This window comes from Mya arenaria, chromosome 10, assembly GCF_026914265.1.
Source record: "Mya arenaria isolate MELC-2E11 chromosome 10, ASM2691426v1".
NCBI lineage: Eukaryota > Metazoa > Mollusca > Bivalvia > Myida > Myidae > Mya > Mya arenaria.
Genome location: NC_069131.1, coordinates 67,084,209 through 67,102,142, shown reverse-complemented (window position 1 = coordinate 67,102,142; position 17,934 = coordinate 67,084,209). Strand labels below are relative to the sequence as shown.

The following is a 17,934-nucleotide window of genomic DNA, read 5'->3' as shown; positions in this document are numbered from 1 at the left end:
CTAGTTCATGGCATTTCATAACACTTTTATTAAACGATACTGTGATGCTTCTAAACATTATTGAATGGCTGAAATTGTAGTTACAATGTATGTGATCATTTTTTTAATTTAGAGTTATATGGCATGGTAGAATTTACTGCATCATACAATTTGAATTATTTCCATAAAAAAGCACAAAAATGTACATATCTTAACATTTATAGTGAATGAGAAACTAATTATTACATTGATCATTTCTGAATGTGATTATCACAAAAAACAAAATTTTATTCCAAAAGGATCATGTCTGACAAGATATCTAGCATTTACTGTTACTTTTTAAATATAATGTGATAATTAAAAACATTGTTACTGTTTGTTTTCATTGTTAATGTGAGTCTGTGATAGTTAAAAACATTGTTACTGTCTCTTTGCATTGTTACTGTGAGTCTGTGATAGTTAAAAACATTGTTACTGTCTGATTTCATTTTTACTGTGAGACTGTGACAGTTAAAAACATTTGTTATGGTCCATTTGTTATTGTAACTGTGAGTCTGTGATAGCTAAGAAAAAAATTATGGTCCATTTTCATTACTACTATGAGTCTGTGATAGTTAATACATTGTTATTGTCTGTTTTCATTGTTACCTATGTATCAACATGTTTCCATTTTGTGATTTGTACTGACAAAGAAAACAATGAATAATATCACAGAAACATCCACATTTTGTTCTTTCTCTACATTGCTAGTAGAAAAAAACATTTTGCTGTATTACTGTGCATTGAGATGCAGATGAAGTTATAGTGACAAATATGAAATTTTAAAAATATGCAAAAAAACAGCAACAACCGGAGATGTTTGTCAAACATTATGCCCCCATGAGCAGCATGTTGTCAGGATTGTATTGATAATTAAATGAAATATGAATTATCCGAAATGACAACTTATTTGTCACTGACATTGTATGCCGTTGAGACAGTTTTAAGACAATGACCATTCAAAGTATGAGCATAGAGCGTATTGTTACCATGGCCTTAGACTCTATGACCTCAAAATCCATATGAGTCATCATGCAGCTGGTCACCAAATACCTAAATGTCAAGTTTGAGGGCCATGGCTGCAGGCATTGTCAAGTAATCACACAGACAAGCTTTTTTCATTCAAGGTCACTGTGACCTTTAACTTTGATCTGATGAATCCTAAAATCAAGGGGGCATCCACTGGCCAGACCCAGCCTACATGTCAAGTTTGATGATCATAGGTCCAGGCATTTTTGAAATATCACTGGGAGAAGCTTTACTACTTTTTGCATTAAAGGTCAACGTGACCGTTAACTCTGGCTCAATGATCCCAAACTCAAAAGGGGGTCACCGTCATCTACTAGAAAGGGCCAACCTTCATGTAAAGTTTGATGATCATAGGTCAATGAATTTTTAAGTTTGCCTTAAAGGTCACTGTTGTTGACCTTTGACCTGATGACCCCTTAAATCAATATGGGTTATTTACTGTTCCGGCCCAACTTTCATATCAATATTTATGCAAAAAGCTACAGAAACAAGTTTGATGACCATAGGTCTAAGCATTGTCGAGTTATCACTCGGACAAGCTTTGGTCTACGGACGGACCGACATGTGCAAAGTAATATACCCCTCTTCTTCAAAGGGGGGCATAATAACTTGAGTAGCATACAGCATTAAAAGTAAAAATGCAATTTCATATGAAAAGTATATCTTTACAGATATTTCTCGCTTAGTAATGTCAGCACAGTTGTTGCTGCATCAAAGAACTTCTTCTCTGACTTCTTGGCAGCTGTGGCTTCAACATAATATGTTGTCTGCACTTCCTTTAAGGTTCTTGGTTTCCTGTATAAAACATTTGAAGAAATATCACACAGTTCATATTGGTGATTAATCCTGAAGAAAAACTCATATACAACATACAATTATATTGTTTTTAAGTATTCAATTATTACTCATCAATACAACAGTTGAGAATGCACTCTTACTCCCAAATGAAATTTACCACCATTGATACAAATGTTTTGATATGTCAAAAAGGATGCATAAATGTCAAAATCAATGGTTCTTAAGAAGGGTAGCAAGTTTTATTTGAAAGAAGGGTGCATTAAATGTGGTATATACACATTATAAGACGTTTAATATTTTTTTTCTATTTTCGACTATTAAATGCACAGCTACAATATTATCAGTATTAAAATTGATATTTTCCATAAATGCATTTTTTTATGAGTAGTTATATAAAAAGGTTTATCACTCAAAATATATGACTGTTGAACATGTGTTTATATTGATTTTGATTAATAGTGTCACTTTAAGTACTTGATGTAACTAAAATATAAGAAAATAATGGACAATCATACTTCGACTTTGTCTTGATTTCACATTTGGGCCAGCTGAAAATCAAAAATGATACACAAATATTACTAACTACACCTTTTAACATTAATTTTGATTAGTGATTACTTTCATGTTTAGTAAAGCCATATGACACACTAACAAACAATACATGGTATGGTATTCTTTCCATGTTACATGTTGTACTGTTCTGTGGTAATATAATAAGAACATTGAATAACAGACCATTGTGTATGCAAAGGGGTGGGTCATACCTGAAACAGGATTCATGCTATGTGTGAATTCTGTACAACCATTTAACAAAAACTAATTCTAATTCTTGAAATAAATGCACACAATACTCAATTGTATTCGCTGACTACTAGCTGGTAGGCTGAGCTTATTAGATCCTGCATAGCTGATCATAGACCAATTCACATGTATGTCAATGCCGAAAGGGAAGCAGGCATTCAACACATATACACAAGAAGGAATAGAAGTGTTGATAACTATATTCATATAACATTTCAATCCCATCCAAATTCAGCTTGTTACCTTTCCTTTTCCCCGTGCTACTTGGTTCTTTTATACAGGAATTGGCAAACATATCGCAGAAAGGCATATCTGAAGTTAGAAGCAATTTTATAGGATATTGAGTTGTAAGGAAAGAACATACTATTTTACAAATGTATGTTGCTTTTTCCTAGTATTAAATAAAAAAAAACTGTGTTTCACTATCCATGCAGTAACAATTAAGTAATGTAAACAAATGCTTGTTGTTATTTTTTTCAAATAAATTACCCTTAGTGTATTCTCGGCTGTCAACTTTCGTCTCAGTACCCTCTATGTCATCCAAGCCTGCCTCGCCTTAAAAAGTAGTAAACAAAGGAATGGTAAAGACCATGAATTTATACATTAAAAAATATCAAAAAAATGTTTAAGCTTTAATTGGCCAATTGTAATTGATTTTATTTTGTGTGTTGGGGGGGGGGGGGCGTAACTTATCATAACTTATAACATTCTTTTCATTATCATGACTTTTATACCATATAAATATACCACTCATTGCCATTCAAGGTAGTCTTCAAAAAATAATAATTTAAAAACATGATGAAAAGAGTTCTAATATATTTGTAATTAATCAGTTATTATACTGTATTCATATAACAGATAGATGCATGTCGCCATTTTAAGTGAATGCCATCAACTTATGCATACCCGAACTACATGCCACCTCAAACATGCTCCAAGTCCTGGATGGACTGCCAGTCAATGCTGAAATATATTTATAATAATGAATCGATAATTAATAATGATTCAATAATTCCCCACAGGAGCCCCGTTTTATACAGCCTATTCCATTTCCTTACAGTTATAATTATGGGTATATATTTTTTAAGGCTAAATATAAATACACTTTCTTATCATCATACTTTAAAGCCTAAAGCCTTGACAAATACGGACATTTATTAGAATGTTGGAAATTAGTGGTTTTTACCCAGAAAACGTATGTTTGTTTTCATAAGTGCATTCTCACAAATTAGACACCCCTACGACAGACTGGTCCAACTTCAAAACACACACGGGTTTCAATGTGTAAACTTGCGATAGAGTCGAGTCATTGTGACATCGAGAGCGGATCAATATAGGTGTACTAAAAATAATTTATAACTGTTACTAGTAATATACGTATTGGATTAAATGGCATTGTTAAACTTATGTGATGAAGGAGTTCTGTTTCATATATTCACTTGTTTTTCTCGGAAATATTTACCATCGAAACCTAGCAGGTTGAACGGGTCTTTTTGAGGTTCGTCCTGCCTGTTCACGGCAACTGGAATTTGACATACATGTGATTTAAAGTGGATTCACAAATGGATTATTTTTTGCGGGGGGGGGGGGGGGGGAAGGGATTGTACAAAATATTCGGTAAGTCAGATTGCAATTGAAAATTTGGTTTTCGCCAGAATGTTAGCTTCCTTTGAATAAACTTTATTCCAGTTATTCATGTTTAATTATAATTAACTTAAATTATATCATAACTGTAATCAATTTTTAGTCTTTAACTTTTTCAAGGTCGACTACCGAAACTTTTATTATTACTCGCAACTAATTCTGGGCATTATCATTAAGTCAGTCATCCATGTAACATTAACCTGGTTTGTATTACAACGTTGTAAAATAATAAATATCACGACTATTTAAATTTCAAAAAATCTTATAATGCATATAAAGAGTGATGCATATAAGCAAATACCTATTGCCGACTCCGATGCTGATGACCCGGGGATGCCGCTGAAGGCAGGCGTCCCCTTCATATCCTGTATTATTGCCAAAGTGGTGTCATCCGGGACAGGCGGTGGCTTACCCCCACCAGTCTGCCTGGCGTTGGCATTTTCTTTGGCAACGACACCCTTGGCACAGCTCACCATCTTTCGATGTTTTTCTTGGAGTAAATTAAAAAAGAAATCCATATTGTTTGGTATCAAATAACACTTAAAAGGCTAGTTAATAAAACATTGGATAAATAATCTTAAATAAAGCCATCAGAAATATCAAATAGGCAGTTGAGGAGCAAATTAAAAAAAAAAAAAATTGCGTTTGTCATTAATTTATACTGGTATGTATTTACATATTAATTATGTTTTTATATGTGTTATATCATCAACAAAATAACAAGATTCAATACCTTTAACCTCATCGACCGTGCGAAATGCACGGCCGACAGCATTAACTGCTTGTGTTATCTTCATCCAAGCATTGTCCTGCTGTACTTTGGTGTTTCCACCGACTTTGTTTGCAAATATTTTCCCTAAAAGATCACCAAAGCCGACGAAACCTTCCCTTATTGCGGCCTTTTCTACATCGGAAAAATTACTAGATCGTTTTTTTCGATTAGCTGTGGCGTCAACTGTGAAGTCAGCCATGTTTTTGATGTTTCAGACGACACACTGTTTACAAATACGTCAAAACGCGCACTGACCGGAACCATGCTATCGATGCATTATGGGATCGTTTTGGTTAGGTTAACTATAACCTATTTGGATATCCCGATAACCGAAATGGTTAACTTAGCCGCTGCATTTCTTGCGATTATACAAACGGATAAACGGTTTGGATAAAATGGCCAACTTGGTTAAAGTTAACCGCTGGACAACTTTAACCAGCGGTTAAATCTAACCAACTTTTATACAATTGGCTGCAGACGTTAAACGTTTAACCAGACTCTGGAGCAACTCTTACAAGCCGCCATTTTGTTCAGCACTTTGGCCTTTAAAGCGGCTGTCTCACGTATGATAAAATAGCGAAAAAAAAAAGAAAATTGTCGAAAACTGACATAAACTAGGCATCGATGTGTACAATGCATTGAAACTTACTAACTGAAGTACCACATAGTTTACAATTTATTTAAATTACGCAGTTATTTCGTATTTTTCCAATAAAAAAGATTACTGGGTATGACTACCAGGTAGAATTCATTCCTTATGCGTGATTGGCTAGTCGGTGTTATCACGTGATATTACCGAGGTAGGTGTATAACTTAATTATGTCACCCGATTCCTTTGCCTTTGTAGCTCAGTGAGTAAGACACTGGACTTCAATTTTGGCGACGCTGGTTCGAACCCGGTCTCCGACACATATTTTTTTACATTTTGGTACTTTTTTTTTACAATTATGATATCAAAACGTAACACATTCTATTAGATAATTGTTCTGAGATTTGTTTCAGAATTTATTTATTTTTGGTGCCAATCTGTGACACAGTCCATTTAACATAAATTGTGGTACCAATATCCGTTGACCAGTCCATCGTAAATGCATTTACATCAGAATAGTTGTAACACCAAACTCGTGATAATGTTGCATTATGTTCAGGCGCAAAGTTGGCTAAATCTGATTGACCCCAATATGGCTGTAACAATTCTATGATATTATAACCTATGAACCAATCGTCAACTTTTACTACCTTTGACAAATAATACTTGCGACAATTATCTCCGCGTGGAACCCACCATTTTCTAATGTTTACAATGAGCGGAATGAAAAATGAAATATCCATAACAATGTCTTGTAAATACGTTTTCATTTTCACCCGAGGGCAATTATTTTCATTGGGGCAATTATCAACCAAAAGCCATGGTCAACCATGTATTATCCTGTATAATACATATGTTTTGCCATTTGTCAATGATTTCAAATGGATTTAAAAACATGATTTTGCCGGAAAATGAAGGATATGTCATATAATAAGCATCTAGTCTGAAAGTCTTAAAACTGAGATATAGCGAAAAATAACGAGTGACTGGAATTCAATAAAGCAAATCTTTTCGTACGTGTTTTCAGAATAAGCCTGCAATGTTTCAATTCTTAAAATATTTCATGTTTGACATCGGTTAATTGTGACGTTCATTTCAATAGGTGAGCACAGCTAGTGTCGATCAAGTCTATGAGTAGTTTCATAAGAATCTCGGCTTGAGTGACCCTAGTCATTTCGCTGGAATAATTAACATTTCTCAGTGAATAAAGTAAACAAAAGCGTTTCAACAAAATATTTCCTTGTCTCACTGCTTAATGACCTTTACCGAATCTAAACATACGGTACGGTTGCGGATATTTCTCGTTACATAAACACGGATGGTGTCATTATTGGTAAAACTTATATCACTATTATTGCACCGATATTTCCATTTTAATCCCTTAAAAGCTTTTAATGTTTAAAGTTTTGCCGATCGAGTATACGGCGGCCATTTTACTTTCGTGAAAATGCCGTCAGTTTGTACGTTTTTGTCTTCGTCAGGCAATTATGCCATAATCGCCCTGACGTGCCGTGATAATCTCACGGGCGGAGACGATAATCATTATTGGGGGAACGAATTTCTATAGCAAAACGTTAATATTTTAGTAACATGTGTATTATGCTTACGTATAAAACGATAACCGAAAGGAATGACTAAAAATAAGCACACCCTCCCCCATTCATCTTGAAAAGAAAACCCTAAATAATTAGTATAGTTATACCAAAAATCCAATTATTGATAATCTGAACTGATAATAATTTAATCATCTTTTTAAGATACATGAAAGCGAGTCTTAGATCTTCATACCTGACAGACTGTTTCCATAGAAGAACATTTACATTTCTTAAATCCAAAATTAGGCGGGTTTTTGCAACTAATTTGCAATGATACTGTTAGTGGAGTCGTTGCAATTGGAATTTGCTCACATTTTTCTACCAAACCCTTATCTAAATTTCACAAATGGCTGTTTAAACAAATTCGGGAGCTTTCAATGCCGAATGATTGTTCTGTAACAAGCTCTTTTCTGGCAAAAAGCAAATGGCTTTTTGTAATCTTATATTGTTTCTTACATGAACTCACTAAATCAAATTGTAGTCCAGAACTCTTTATCGATAACCTGTTTTACACCTACGTCATTACCTATTAGTATCAATATGTAATCATCAAAATACTCATCTTTAACAGTCCAAACACCAGCATTATCTGAACTGCAAGCATTGGTCCTTGCCGGGCTGCTCTGTCTGATGCTGCTCCTGCTGAGATCCCGTGATACGTGCGCCAAACGTAGTTGTACTCGCCGCATCCGAATCAGGGTCCAAGCTGCCCTCCTCTGTTGATGGGAAACCCAAGATAGCCACGAAAGGAATTTTCGCACCCGGATTTTTCTTATGATGTAGTAGAAGTAGTAGCGAATATGCGTGATAAAGTGATTCTGTCCGTAACATCAACGCTACAGCTGGTGATTTAGCCTTCGTTTTGGTTTTCTGCGGTTTACCTTTCCGCACTGCTCGGGAGTCAAATTGAATTGAACTAAATCTCCAGGCATTGTCTTAAGTAGTTATCAATTTCCACTTCTTCTACAGAAACTTATTGACACAAACTTCGTCTTTCAAATACTTAATTTGCGACTTTTGTCCAAACAAACTTTCACACAAACAAATGTGAACATCAGGCGGTTGTGCCGTCTCATGATGATTAAAAATATTAGCAGAAGACACATTTTCCATCGCGTAGATAATGAACCGAAAATAAAAACACCATTGCTCAACGACCGCTCTTAAGGCTGAATTGACACTCAACTGTTAATATCGAATCTTGCAAAACTCATTCGCTACCCATCAAACTGACTGTATCTAGGGAAAACAATTTTCGTCTAATTCAAAAATTTCAAACAACGAATTTGATATTGAGTGTAACATAGCACAGCGTGCTGCATTGTTTTAAAAAAAAACTTTGGCCACTGACTTTTTGCAAAAAAAAGTGACTTATTATTATGGGGTTTTAATTGTATCCCTTAGATGTTTTGCTGGTATCACATCATGTAATGAGATAGATTTACTAGTTTTGTGATCACGTGTTAATTAATAATAGCTGAAATGAAAGTGGTTTTGATAAAATAAGTTTATGTATTTTGCTTATTGTATAAAGTCAAAGTACATAGTTTAATGAAACACACCAACTTCCTAGTTTTACAATAACAATTATCTTGAAATATGAACAATAAAGATAGCATCCTGGTGTTATCCTGCTAAATGATTCAAACTTTTTGCGATCGTTTGTGATATGCTTAAAAACATTACTATTTCCAGCATTTTGTACTTTAAGTTACGAAAATTGGGAATTTAGGATTTATAATAGAGCAATATGCTAATCAAATAAGCAACATTTAATCAATACTGAGATACCTATATATACATTGTATAGATGCAATTTAAAATTATTTAATATAATATTGCCGACATAAAATGCGAAACAGTGAGGTTCTGCCTCTACGGACGTGTAGAATTATAGCCGGAAATGATATAGTTATGTTTACTAACATGAAGTCAGACATACAAGAAAGGGCTTTTTCTGCTCATTTTGGGAAAACGACCCTAGACATTTTGGGAAAAATTGCGCCGCAAAATATACTCAAAATTGTAAATTTTACAGTTAAATAAACACGCTTTTCAGTCTCCTGCGAATGAGAAAATTATAAAATATTAGATTATTTTCTCTTTCAAAAAAACCTGAAACGGCTGAAATATTTATCCTTGGGTTGTAAATATTTATTCCAATAAAACATTACAGATAATCTTTCATACTGAAATATTGTACACTAAGCGTTTATTATTACTTTCCAGAATTGTCAAAATAATACCTAATTTCATTTCAGAAAACCTTACAGTTATTCTTCTTCCACCCTCCTGTAAATAGAGCGACCGTAACCGGAAACATTTTATCCTATGCCGTTCAAAATTCCGGTAAAATAATTACTACAAACCACCTTTTAACGTTAAATTGAAACCCTCATGACAACAATACATTTAACAAATGGCGTTGACCCTGTTATGCTAAAACCTTTTAAAACAATGCCCACATGAATATTTTTGGCCAAGTAAGGAAGCGAATATCCCTTTAGGGAGCACCGCGGCGATTTCCCAGTAGCAACAAAGTAGGCTCTTTTGTTAGATATTGCTAAATCATCCATGTATGTGTATGTTGTGCAAGTTTCAAACATGTAGTCGACAACCAAGATAATCGTCCATGCTGTGATCATTCAGGTTTGAGTAGCCACATCTCTGGAGATTTGTTATGGTATCTGCGCACTAACCGGGTAAGCGTGAGTCAGTGAGCCTACCGGCTTACGTAGAAAGCAATATTGTATTGCAGTATACAGTAATTTCATCTTGATAGTAAGAATAAAGGACTGGTGCTCGAGTTAGCACAAACAATGTCATTGTCCATCGGTATCTCTGGGTCTTAAGAAAGTTACTTTATCGACTTCGTCGCCGGAGACATACCAAATTCGGACTTTTTATAGTATTAAAATAACATTAATAATCGCATATGATTTTGTCGTGACTGAAATGAACATTCTAAAGAAAAAAAGCTAAAAATGACAGTGCATGATATCAGGTACACGAAAGCGTTCATTCAGTATATTGTCTAATTTTATTTCTGAATAAGTTAAAAAAAGAATTTTCAGACTAATCTGACACCTAAGTAGTGGCATTAACTTAACTGATAATTAGCCAAATGACACAAATAAATTGATTTTGATGCTTTGATTCATTGATCGAAAACGGCTTTTATATTACATGTAGCCTCGTGAATTTTAAAAGCCAAGGCCGTTAATAATCTTTTATACAATATAAATCGACTGCAAAGTTTAATCCCGGTCTGGGCGCTTGTGAGTTTGGTTTTGAGACACCAAGTCGGACAAGTGGGTTTCCTCCGGGTACTCTGGTTTCCCCCACAACACAAAAATACACTCTCGCGCAACATCGTGACAACGAGAGTGATTAATATAAGTTACAAAAGCTTGTTTCACAATCGTTGTGAAATAAATAAGTTTAAACTACAGTTTAATCAACTTTAGGGAATTATATATTATACTTCTTACACTTGTCCAAACAAAGTTAAGATCTTTTGGTTTCACGATCACCTCCGAAAGGAAATACAATTCAAGCAATATATTCTGTTGTAAAGATAACGTTTGCGATAAAATCTTCATTCTGCCCTTAGAGGAAGGACATGACAATTTGAATATTTGTTTAACATATAGTTATCCTCCCTATTAGCGAGAAAATAATAAGAAAACGATGAACACTGTTAACTTTTGTTTTCGGTCAAAGTAGCAAATTGTCTTTTGTTTGGTCAATATCACACAAAATAACCTTTTTCAAAAAAACGCAAAACAAATGCTTACGAACTTTCCTTTCTCTTTTCACATAACGATTATCATTGAATAAACTCAGCTTTGCCTCAAAGTTTAAGCGCGTTTATGAGTCATTGAACTATAACGAATATACCGCATGCGTCGGAAATAAGGCGAAAGTATATTGTATATACGATGTACAACTCTAAAAGCCTCATTATGGATGTTTTATTTAACTTAGAATAAACACTTCTTCAACGGTGTCTATCATTATCCATGTGTTTTCTTTATGTGACTATTTCGGACACCGTTCATCGAAAGTATTAAAGAAACTGCATGCATTGTTGTATTGTTCATTAATAAAAAAACACTTTGCTAAGATCTCATTAGTACATGATAAGTTTTAAAAGTTATTCAAATTTATAACTGAAAAAATAAAGATATATATTAATACGAAAAGTGTATGCTATATTAATATTAAAATTTCGATGTAGTTTAAAAGTAAAACATCGACACATTGTCTCTTATAATGTTAACACTCTTTTATCTAAGATTTAAGGATAAACAAGTTCAGCTTTTGAATTAACATTAAATGCGTTTAAAAATCAGCAGACGCACTAAGTTTAAGGAACTTCAATGATCATCCATTTTCAAGATGATCAGAGCTATTGGATTCGGAATTATATTTGGACTGCTGTTTTCAGGTAAAGTTATAATTATTTAAAAATTTAAGTAGTATTGTAGCAAGTCTCTTATGATATTCAGTTTCAGTTAAAATAGTTCAAAAATTCAAACAAACATTTCGCACTAGTTTGATCCATAGAAATGTGTTAAGACAATTATAAAACATCAATTTTAATGATAATTCTTCTTATACATAGTCCCTCCATTGATTGCAATCAACAAACATCAATATTCGATCATATGAAGTAAAGTCAAGTCTAAGTTTTATAAGCATAAACATAGAAAAATCATTGCTATTTAAGAGAACACAATATAAATACAGAGTACAAAATAAATGACGGTAAACAAGTCATTAATATACAAAAACAAATGTAACTATTATTAATGAGAAAAGTATGTTGTTAATTATTTACAATATGAACTAGATCAATTTAAGTTATCCAAGTACACTAATATGTTTAGTTTGTAGATAACATGCATGCTGAAATATAAGAACAGATATAACTAATGGGCCAGTTACATACAAGTAAGGCGTACTTGATAATTAAATATCGCATTGATAAAAACGTGCACGAGGATTTTGTGTTTGACAAATCCCCCACATGTGAGTTTCAAATTCTAATTTGGATTTATATATTGATGGATTATCTATTTTAATGGTAATACTTAACTTTACATTCAGCATAACAAACTTATTATTGACAAAAGATGAATACTGATATAGAAAATTTGATGTTTGAAAATTAGCGGATTAAGGCTCCAGGACGACATTTGCGTTCTTTCCCGGACACATTGCATAGGACTTGGATATCGATTCTATGTCATTATATATCATTTTCACGGATTATAACGAGTAAGAATACTTAAATGAACATCTGTGTGTATGTATCTCTTTTGGTACCCATTGTGTCCTTGTTTTTAGATATCGCATCCCAGGAGGAATGCAATAATTGCAGATGTTGCTCCAACAATGACTGCTATCATGGTGGGACATGCAAAATGGGATGCAAAGACGGTTACTGGGGAAATAAATGCGACAACCCGTGTACCAGTCACTGTGTAAAATGTGAAAGGTATTACGTCAAACCTTGTTTTGAATGTCAACCTGGATACTATGCATACAATAATGAATGTCTTAAATGTGTATATACTGGGTGTACCTGTTCTACTAGTAATGTTTGTGAAGGGTGTTTAGATGGCTACTATTATTCTAGTCGCTATTGCTATGGTTGCCCAAGACACTGCAGCAAGTGCACAAGCACTAGTCATTGTACTTCATGTAAAGAAGGTCGGTATGGATCTATGTGCCAGTACCAATGTGAAACTGACTGTAAGAATGGCGTATGTGACTCAGAGAAAGCTATCTGTAAATGTAACACGAACTATGCGGGGATTCACTGTACCGATTGCGTCAGGGGAAAATTTGGATTTCAATGTAAAAATAAGTGTTCGGCCGGGTGCGTGAATAAAGAATGTAATGGAAAGACTGGAACATGTTCCTGCAGAATTGGTTGGGCTGGCAGTAAATGTAGCATATGTGCACCCAATTACTTTGGCAATCAATGCACGAATCGCTGCAGACTAGAATGTACAACATGTGACTACTACAGTAGTTGTCAATCATGCGTAACAGGAAGATATGGTTCGTATTGTCAGTACCTGTGTGGGAAAGGATGTCTTTATAATGAGTGTGAGAAATCGAAAGGACAATGCTCATGTAAAACCAATATGTTCTATGGTCAAAAATGTGTCTCATGTGTCCAAGGAAAATACGGACAAGACTGTGATAATGATTGTCCCGGATTGTGTCATTCTTGCTTAGAAGCGACAGCCTGTACCTCATGTAAACCTGGGTTTTTTGGAAGCGTATGTGAACAGAACTGTTATGAATCATGTAACAGCTGTTCAGATTTCGAACAATGTTTGACTTGTAAAACAGGGAACACACACCCCAGCAGACAATGTTTGTGTCAGGAAAACATGTGTTCTACACCTGACAGTTGCGACCAATGTGTAAGTGACGAATATTACCCAGACAGTGGATCTTGCTGTCCCTGTTCATTGCTACAGCATTGTAAATCATGCAAAGTGGTTTCAAATATTACCAAGTGTATTGCATGTGATGAAGGATTCTATCCAAACGAGACTGGTGAATGTTTCAACTGTAGCCTAACATGCATAGAAGGCCAATGTGATTCGCTTACAGGAAACTGTAAGACAGGTTGCGAAATCGGCTACTGGGGTAAGCTTTGCGAACACAAATGCAATGAATCCTGTTATTCATGCAACCGATCTAATGGTGAGTGTTTAAAGTGTGCTTCAAAACTCAAATATGGACTGAATTGTAACATAAAGTGCAGTGAGACCTGCGTTGACAAAGAATGCTATATATCTGGAAAATGTATCAACGGATGTTTAGAAAACTCCTTTGGAAAAATGTGTGAAAATGAGTGTGACAAAAACTGTATCTCAAATGGTAATGGAACAAGATGTTCATCTGAAAGTGGAAAATGTCTTCATGGTTGCACGCCTGGCTACACAGCAGGTGTTTGTCCTCAAGTACCTCAGGGTAATAAATCCATATCTCAGTTAATCTAAAAATATGCAATACACAGAATATGGCAGATTGCCGCTGAAATAATTTATTATAGACCACTCTTATTATATTGTTAGCCTTAACTGAATACATACTATAAGTATAAAATGTGTTTACATTATGGTGTTCATATCTGAAAAAAGAACAAATATCTTCGACACAATCTTAGATTTTGAAAATAGCAATAAAAAAGTGAATAACAAGAATTATGTTTAAATATCAGTGATGACTATTTATTGTAAAGACGTATACTTTAAATAGTAATGCTTGCATTTCTGTTTTAGGTGAAACACAGACTCTTAGTGGATCATCAGCAGCCGCTGTAGGTGGAGGTGTTGCTGGTGTTGTGATACTCATTATTGCAATCACCGTCGTCTTTTTACTCAAGAAAAGGTGCGATTCTTTACAATGCAACTGTAGTTCTGCCTGACATTATAGACCTTTGCATTTTTATAGAAACATCAATTGACTTTAATGTGAAGTAAATGCTATATATTCCAATGCATATGACATTACAGACGTGCTGTAAATAGAAACGAAGAAACGACAACATTAAGGACCGATCAAATTGACGAACAGTACGAGGGCTCAACAGCGGTCTATGCGACTGTGAATAAAAACAGTAAGCACAATCATAAGCTTGTCTGTTAATAACTTCAAAATATTACTATTATTTCATACATTTCGGAAAAAAATCTATGCACGCCTGTACACAAAAGATATGTTTTGATTATTGTACGTGCAAAGTATTCATGTTTTTTAGCAGTTGTTCACCCCGATGTCATTTATGTGAACACTGTTGACGGTGCCACCCAGATAACCGTGATTTCCAATCCGTATAACAAAAGGCCCGCAGAAAAGAACACAAGTTCAGAAATGATTTACAAAGAGGACAATCTGGAAATTGGTGAGGCCCTTTGCTTGTTCAGTTTTTTTAAATCCAAATTATCCAACGCCCTCAGAGATGAACACTTATTCAGAATTGATTAATGAAGAGAACAATCTTGAAATTGTTAAGGTCCTTTGCTTGTTCAGCGTTTTTAAGGTATGTACACGTGTTCCTTACTGTATCCTTTCCGCTGCACACTTTCTTGCTTGCTGTACGTTATTTATAATGGGGAACGGAATCCGCTTGTCAAACTTGATTTAGTGTCCAAAGTAAGTGTTCTTAATCTAATAATAGCATATGTGTTGTTTCCAGTCACGTTTTAATGTCTGGTGTTAGACTTCGATTAATTTGAAATGCTCTGTTATATTCAGACGACGAGGACGCTATTGCACGGGAAAATGCTATTAGGTTTGAAGAAGATGGCGGAGTGTATTACAACAATGCCAATGAGGTTAACAAAACCAAAGTTCAAGTTGAGGAGTTACCTGCGTATGTCACAACAAAAACGAAAAACTCGCATGAAGAAGAATTTGAGGTAACATTGTAAAAACACATTATGTAAAAACGACTAACTTGAATAAGGTATAACATAACCGAAGATTATTCAAGAAAAAGAATTTGGTTTTCATAAATAACAAAAAATGACTTTATATACGAGGGTTGAAACAAATGTATATTTATATAACTTTAGAATGCGTTGCTCTATTGATTTATATTTTCATGTTCGAATTATATAATGTTAAAAGGCGTTTAAATATTTAAGATTGGCATGTAATGCCAACATAGAAAGAACATGAGCAGTCTTCTTCATTACGTCGTAAGATAATTATGCTGACATACAGGTCATTTTATATAAAGGTTTCCGACATCCATGTTTGTCTTTTATTACAGAAATTTCCATATGGTCTAACAAAATCGTACGAAGATTCACAAAAGGCTAGCAGTATGTCACGAAACAGATATAAAGGAATTTACCCATGTAAGTGAAATTTGTTGTTTAATGCGTATGAAAAGCTTTGAATTGTTCATAGAATGTATTCAGAATGCCAGACTAAACATTCGTTGATTAGTCCATTGTAGGCCTTTTGAACAATATAATGTCATAGTTATGTTGAGAAACGTGTTCTATTGGGGGAATTTATCATTTATATGTTGACAGTAAGTGATAGATTGTGCGCTTGAAGTTCCAACAAGGTAATCCGAACCGTTATTGATGAGGGTATTTTAATGCCTATCTATTCTGTGTTTGATGTGCGTCTCCTATTGAGTGTTATGCCTAGTAAATAATTCCTCTAATCTAAACAATATCATAGTTAAGTAAGTAGTTTGACTGTTGGACATGTCTGCATTGTACGCATTCTTATAACACAAACTAGATTTTAATTCGAAACTATTGTTTGAATTTATTGAATTGCAGATGACGATTCACGTGTGAAGGTTTGGTACAATGGATCTGATTACATAAACGCAAGCTTTATTGATGTATGGTTTATGTCTTGATAACAAGAGTTTATCTTTTTTAAGTTGAATTGATATGTACTCGTTTCCATTATTTTATTGTATTTGTTTTACAAAGGTTTCAAATCATAATTCCAGTTGTTCATTTTTACATAACATATTTTTTAATTTTTTTAAGGGTTTCAAAAAACGAAATGAATACATTGCAACCTTAGGTAAGTGACATTAGATAATAGAGAGCCATATTCTCTAATGTCAACACTTTAAGTTTGAAACTCAAACATGCTAACTATATATTTTGTCTGGTTAAACTATTATTATTGTATGGTAAAACCAAATGTTTCAAATATGTTTAGATGCTGTAGAACCTTATATATTAACAAATAATCAAACACAAAACAAGTAGTTGCTATTGTTCAGCTAGGTTTCTATAGTTTAATCTGTATTCATTGTCTGGCTCGATGTTGCGAGAGAGTGTTCTTGTGTTGTAAGGTAACCGGAGTACCCGGAGAAAACGCAGTCAGACTTACAAACTAAACTCAATTACATCTAGGCCGGGAATCGAACCCGCCCAGGGAGGCCTTGGTGAGAAGTAAGTGTGCTAACATTAATACCTTGAATTCTTTCGTCTGAACGTCTTGTTTAAAAGTTAATGTATTCGTCCTCCTTATAACGAAATAGGTTTGATAGTATCCGTTTATTCAAAGGTCCGATGTCAAAGCAACTTGGAGACTTTGGATTGTTTTGGGAAATGGTTTGGCAACAGAAAGTTGAAAAAGTCGTCATGGTTACCAATTTAATTGAAGAAAATGTAAGCCTTGATTTATGTCTGGATATAATGCCCCAAACAGGGTATTTGGATTACGGGCTTGCGCGTTGTTTTTTTACCATAGATCAATTGTTATTGTATATTCTATATCGAAAGGTGTGTATATTTGAACGCCATAGATTATCAATAAACTGGTTAATCAGCTTCGCATACAGTCTATCATATCGGGAATATAAACAAAGTATTGTTCATATTATAATTTGTGCTTATGTCCAAACGTGAGTTAAAATGTATATTTTTATTTTATAGAAAGACAAATGTGACCAATATTGGCCGAATGTTGGATCGTCTGCCCGTTACGGAAACGTTAATGTAACTTGTCTGTCAGAAGATGAGTACGCTGAATTTACAAGACGAACATTTCAAATATCTCAGGTATGATGTGTTATAGGGTTTTACATGTGTCTCGTACGATTGTTAAACTTCTAGTTGGTTTTGCTGGAAATGAAGAAACAAAAGCAACAACATTAAACTTTCTTATTTTTA

General features: G+C 34.2%; 2 protein-coding genes across 2 annotated transcripts in view; one reads left to right on the top strand and one right to left on the bottom strand.

Moving 5' to 3' along the window:
* LOC128205067 (receptor-type tyrosine-protein phosphatase mu-like) overlaps window positions 1-17,934 on the bottom strand; it is a gene marked incomplete in the record, with an annotated part of 180,600 nt that overhangs the window by 149,718 nt on the left and 12,948 nt on the right.
* On the top strand, window positions 11,200-16,739 carry LOC128205069 (multiple epidermal growth factor-like domains protein 10). Its single transcript, XM_052906485.1, has 9 exons — window positions 11,200-11,312; window positions 11,545-11,696; window positions 12,599-14,245; window positions 14,557-14,665; window positions 14,791-14,894; window positions 15,036-15,179; window positions 15,533-15,696; window positions 16,053-16,140; window positions 16,579-16,739. Exons 2-9 carry the CDS (start codon window positions 11,648-11,650, stop codon window positions 16,659-16,661), a joined length of 2,388 nt encoding a protein of 795 aa, XP_052762445.1. The 5' UTR covers window positions 11,200-11,312; window positions 11,545-11,647; the 3' UTR covers window positions 16,662-16,739.

What these genes read in the sequence shown, in the direction of transcription:
- LOC128205069 (XM_052906485.1), top strand. Translation starts at nt 11,648, where the DNA reads ATGATCAGAGCTATTGGATTCGGAATTATATTTGGACTGCTGTTTTCA. An exon ending in ATTTGGACTGCTGTTTTCAG is followed by an intron (nt 11,697 to 12,598) that starts GTAAAGTTATAA and finishes CCTTGTTTTTAG; the next exon opens with ATATCGCATCCCAGGAGGAA. An exon ending in TGCGACTGTGAATAAAAACA is followed by an intron (nt 14,895 to 15,035) that starts GTAAGCACAATC and finishes CATGTTTTTTAG; the next exon opens with CAGTTGTTCACCCCGATGTC.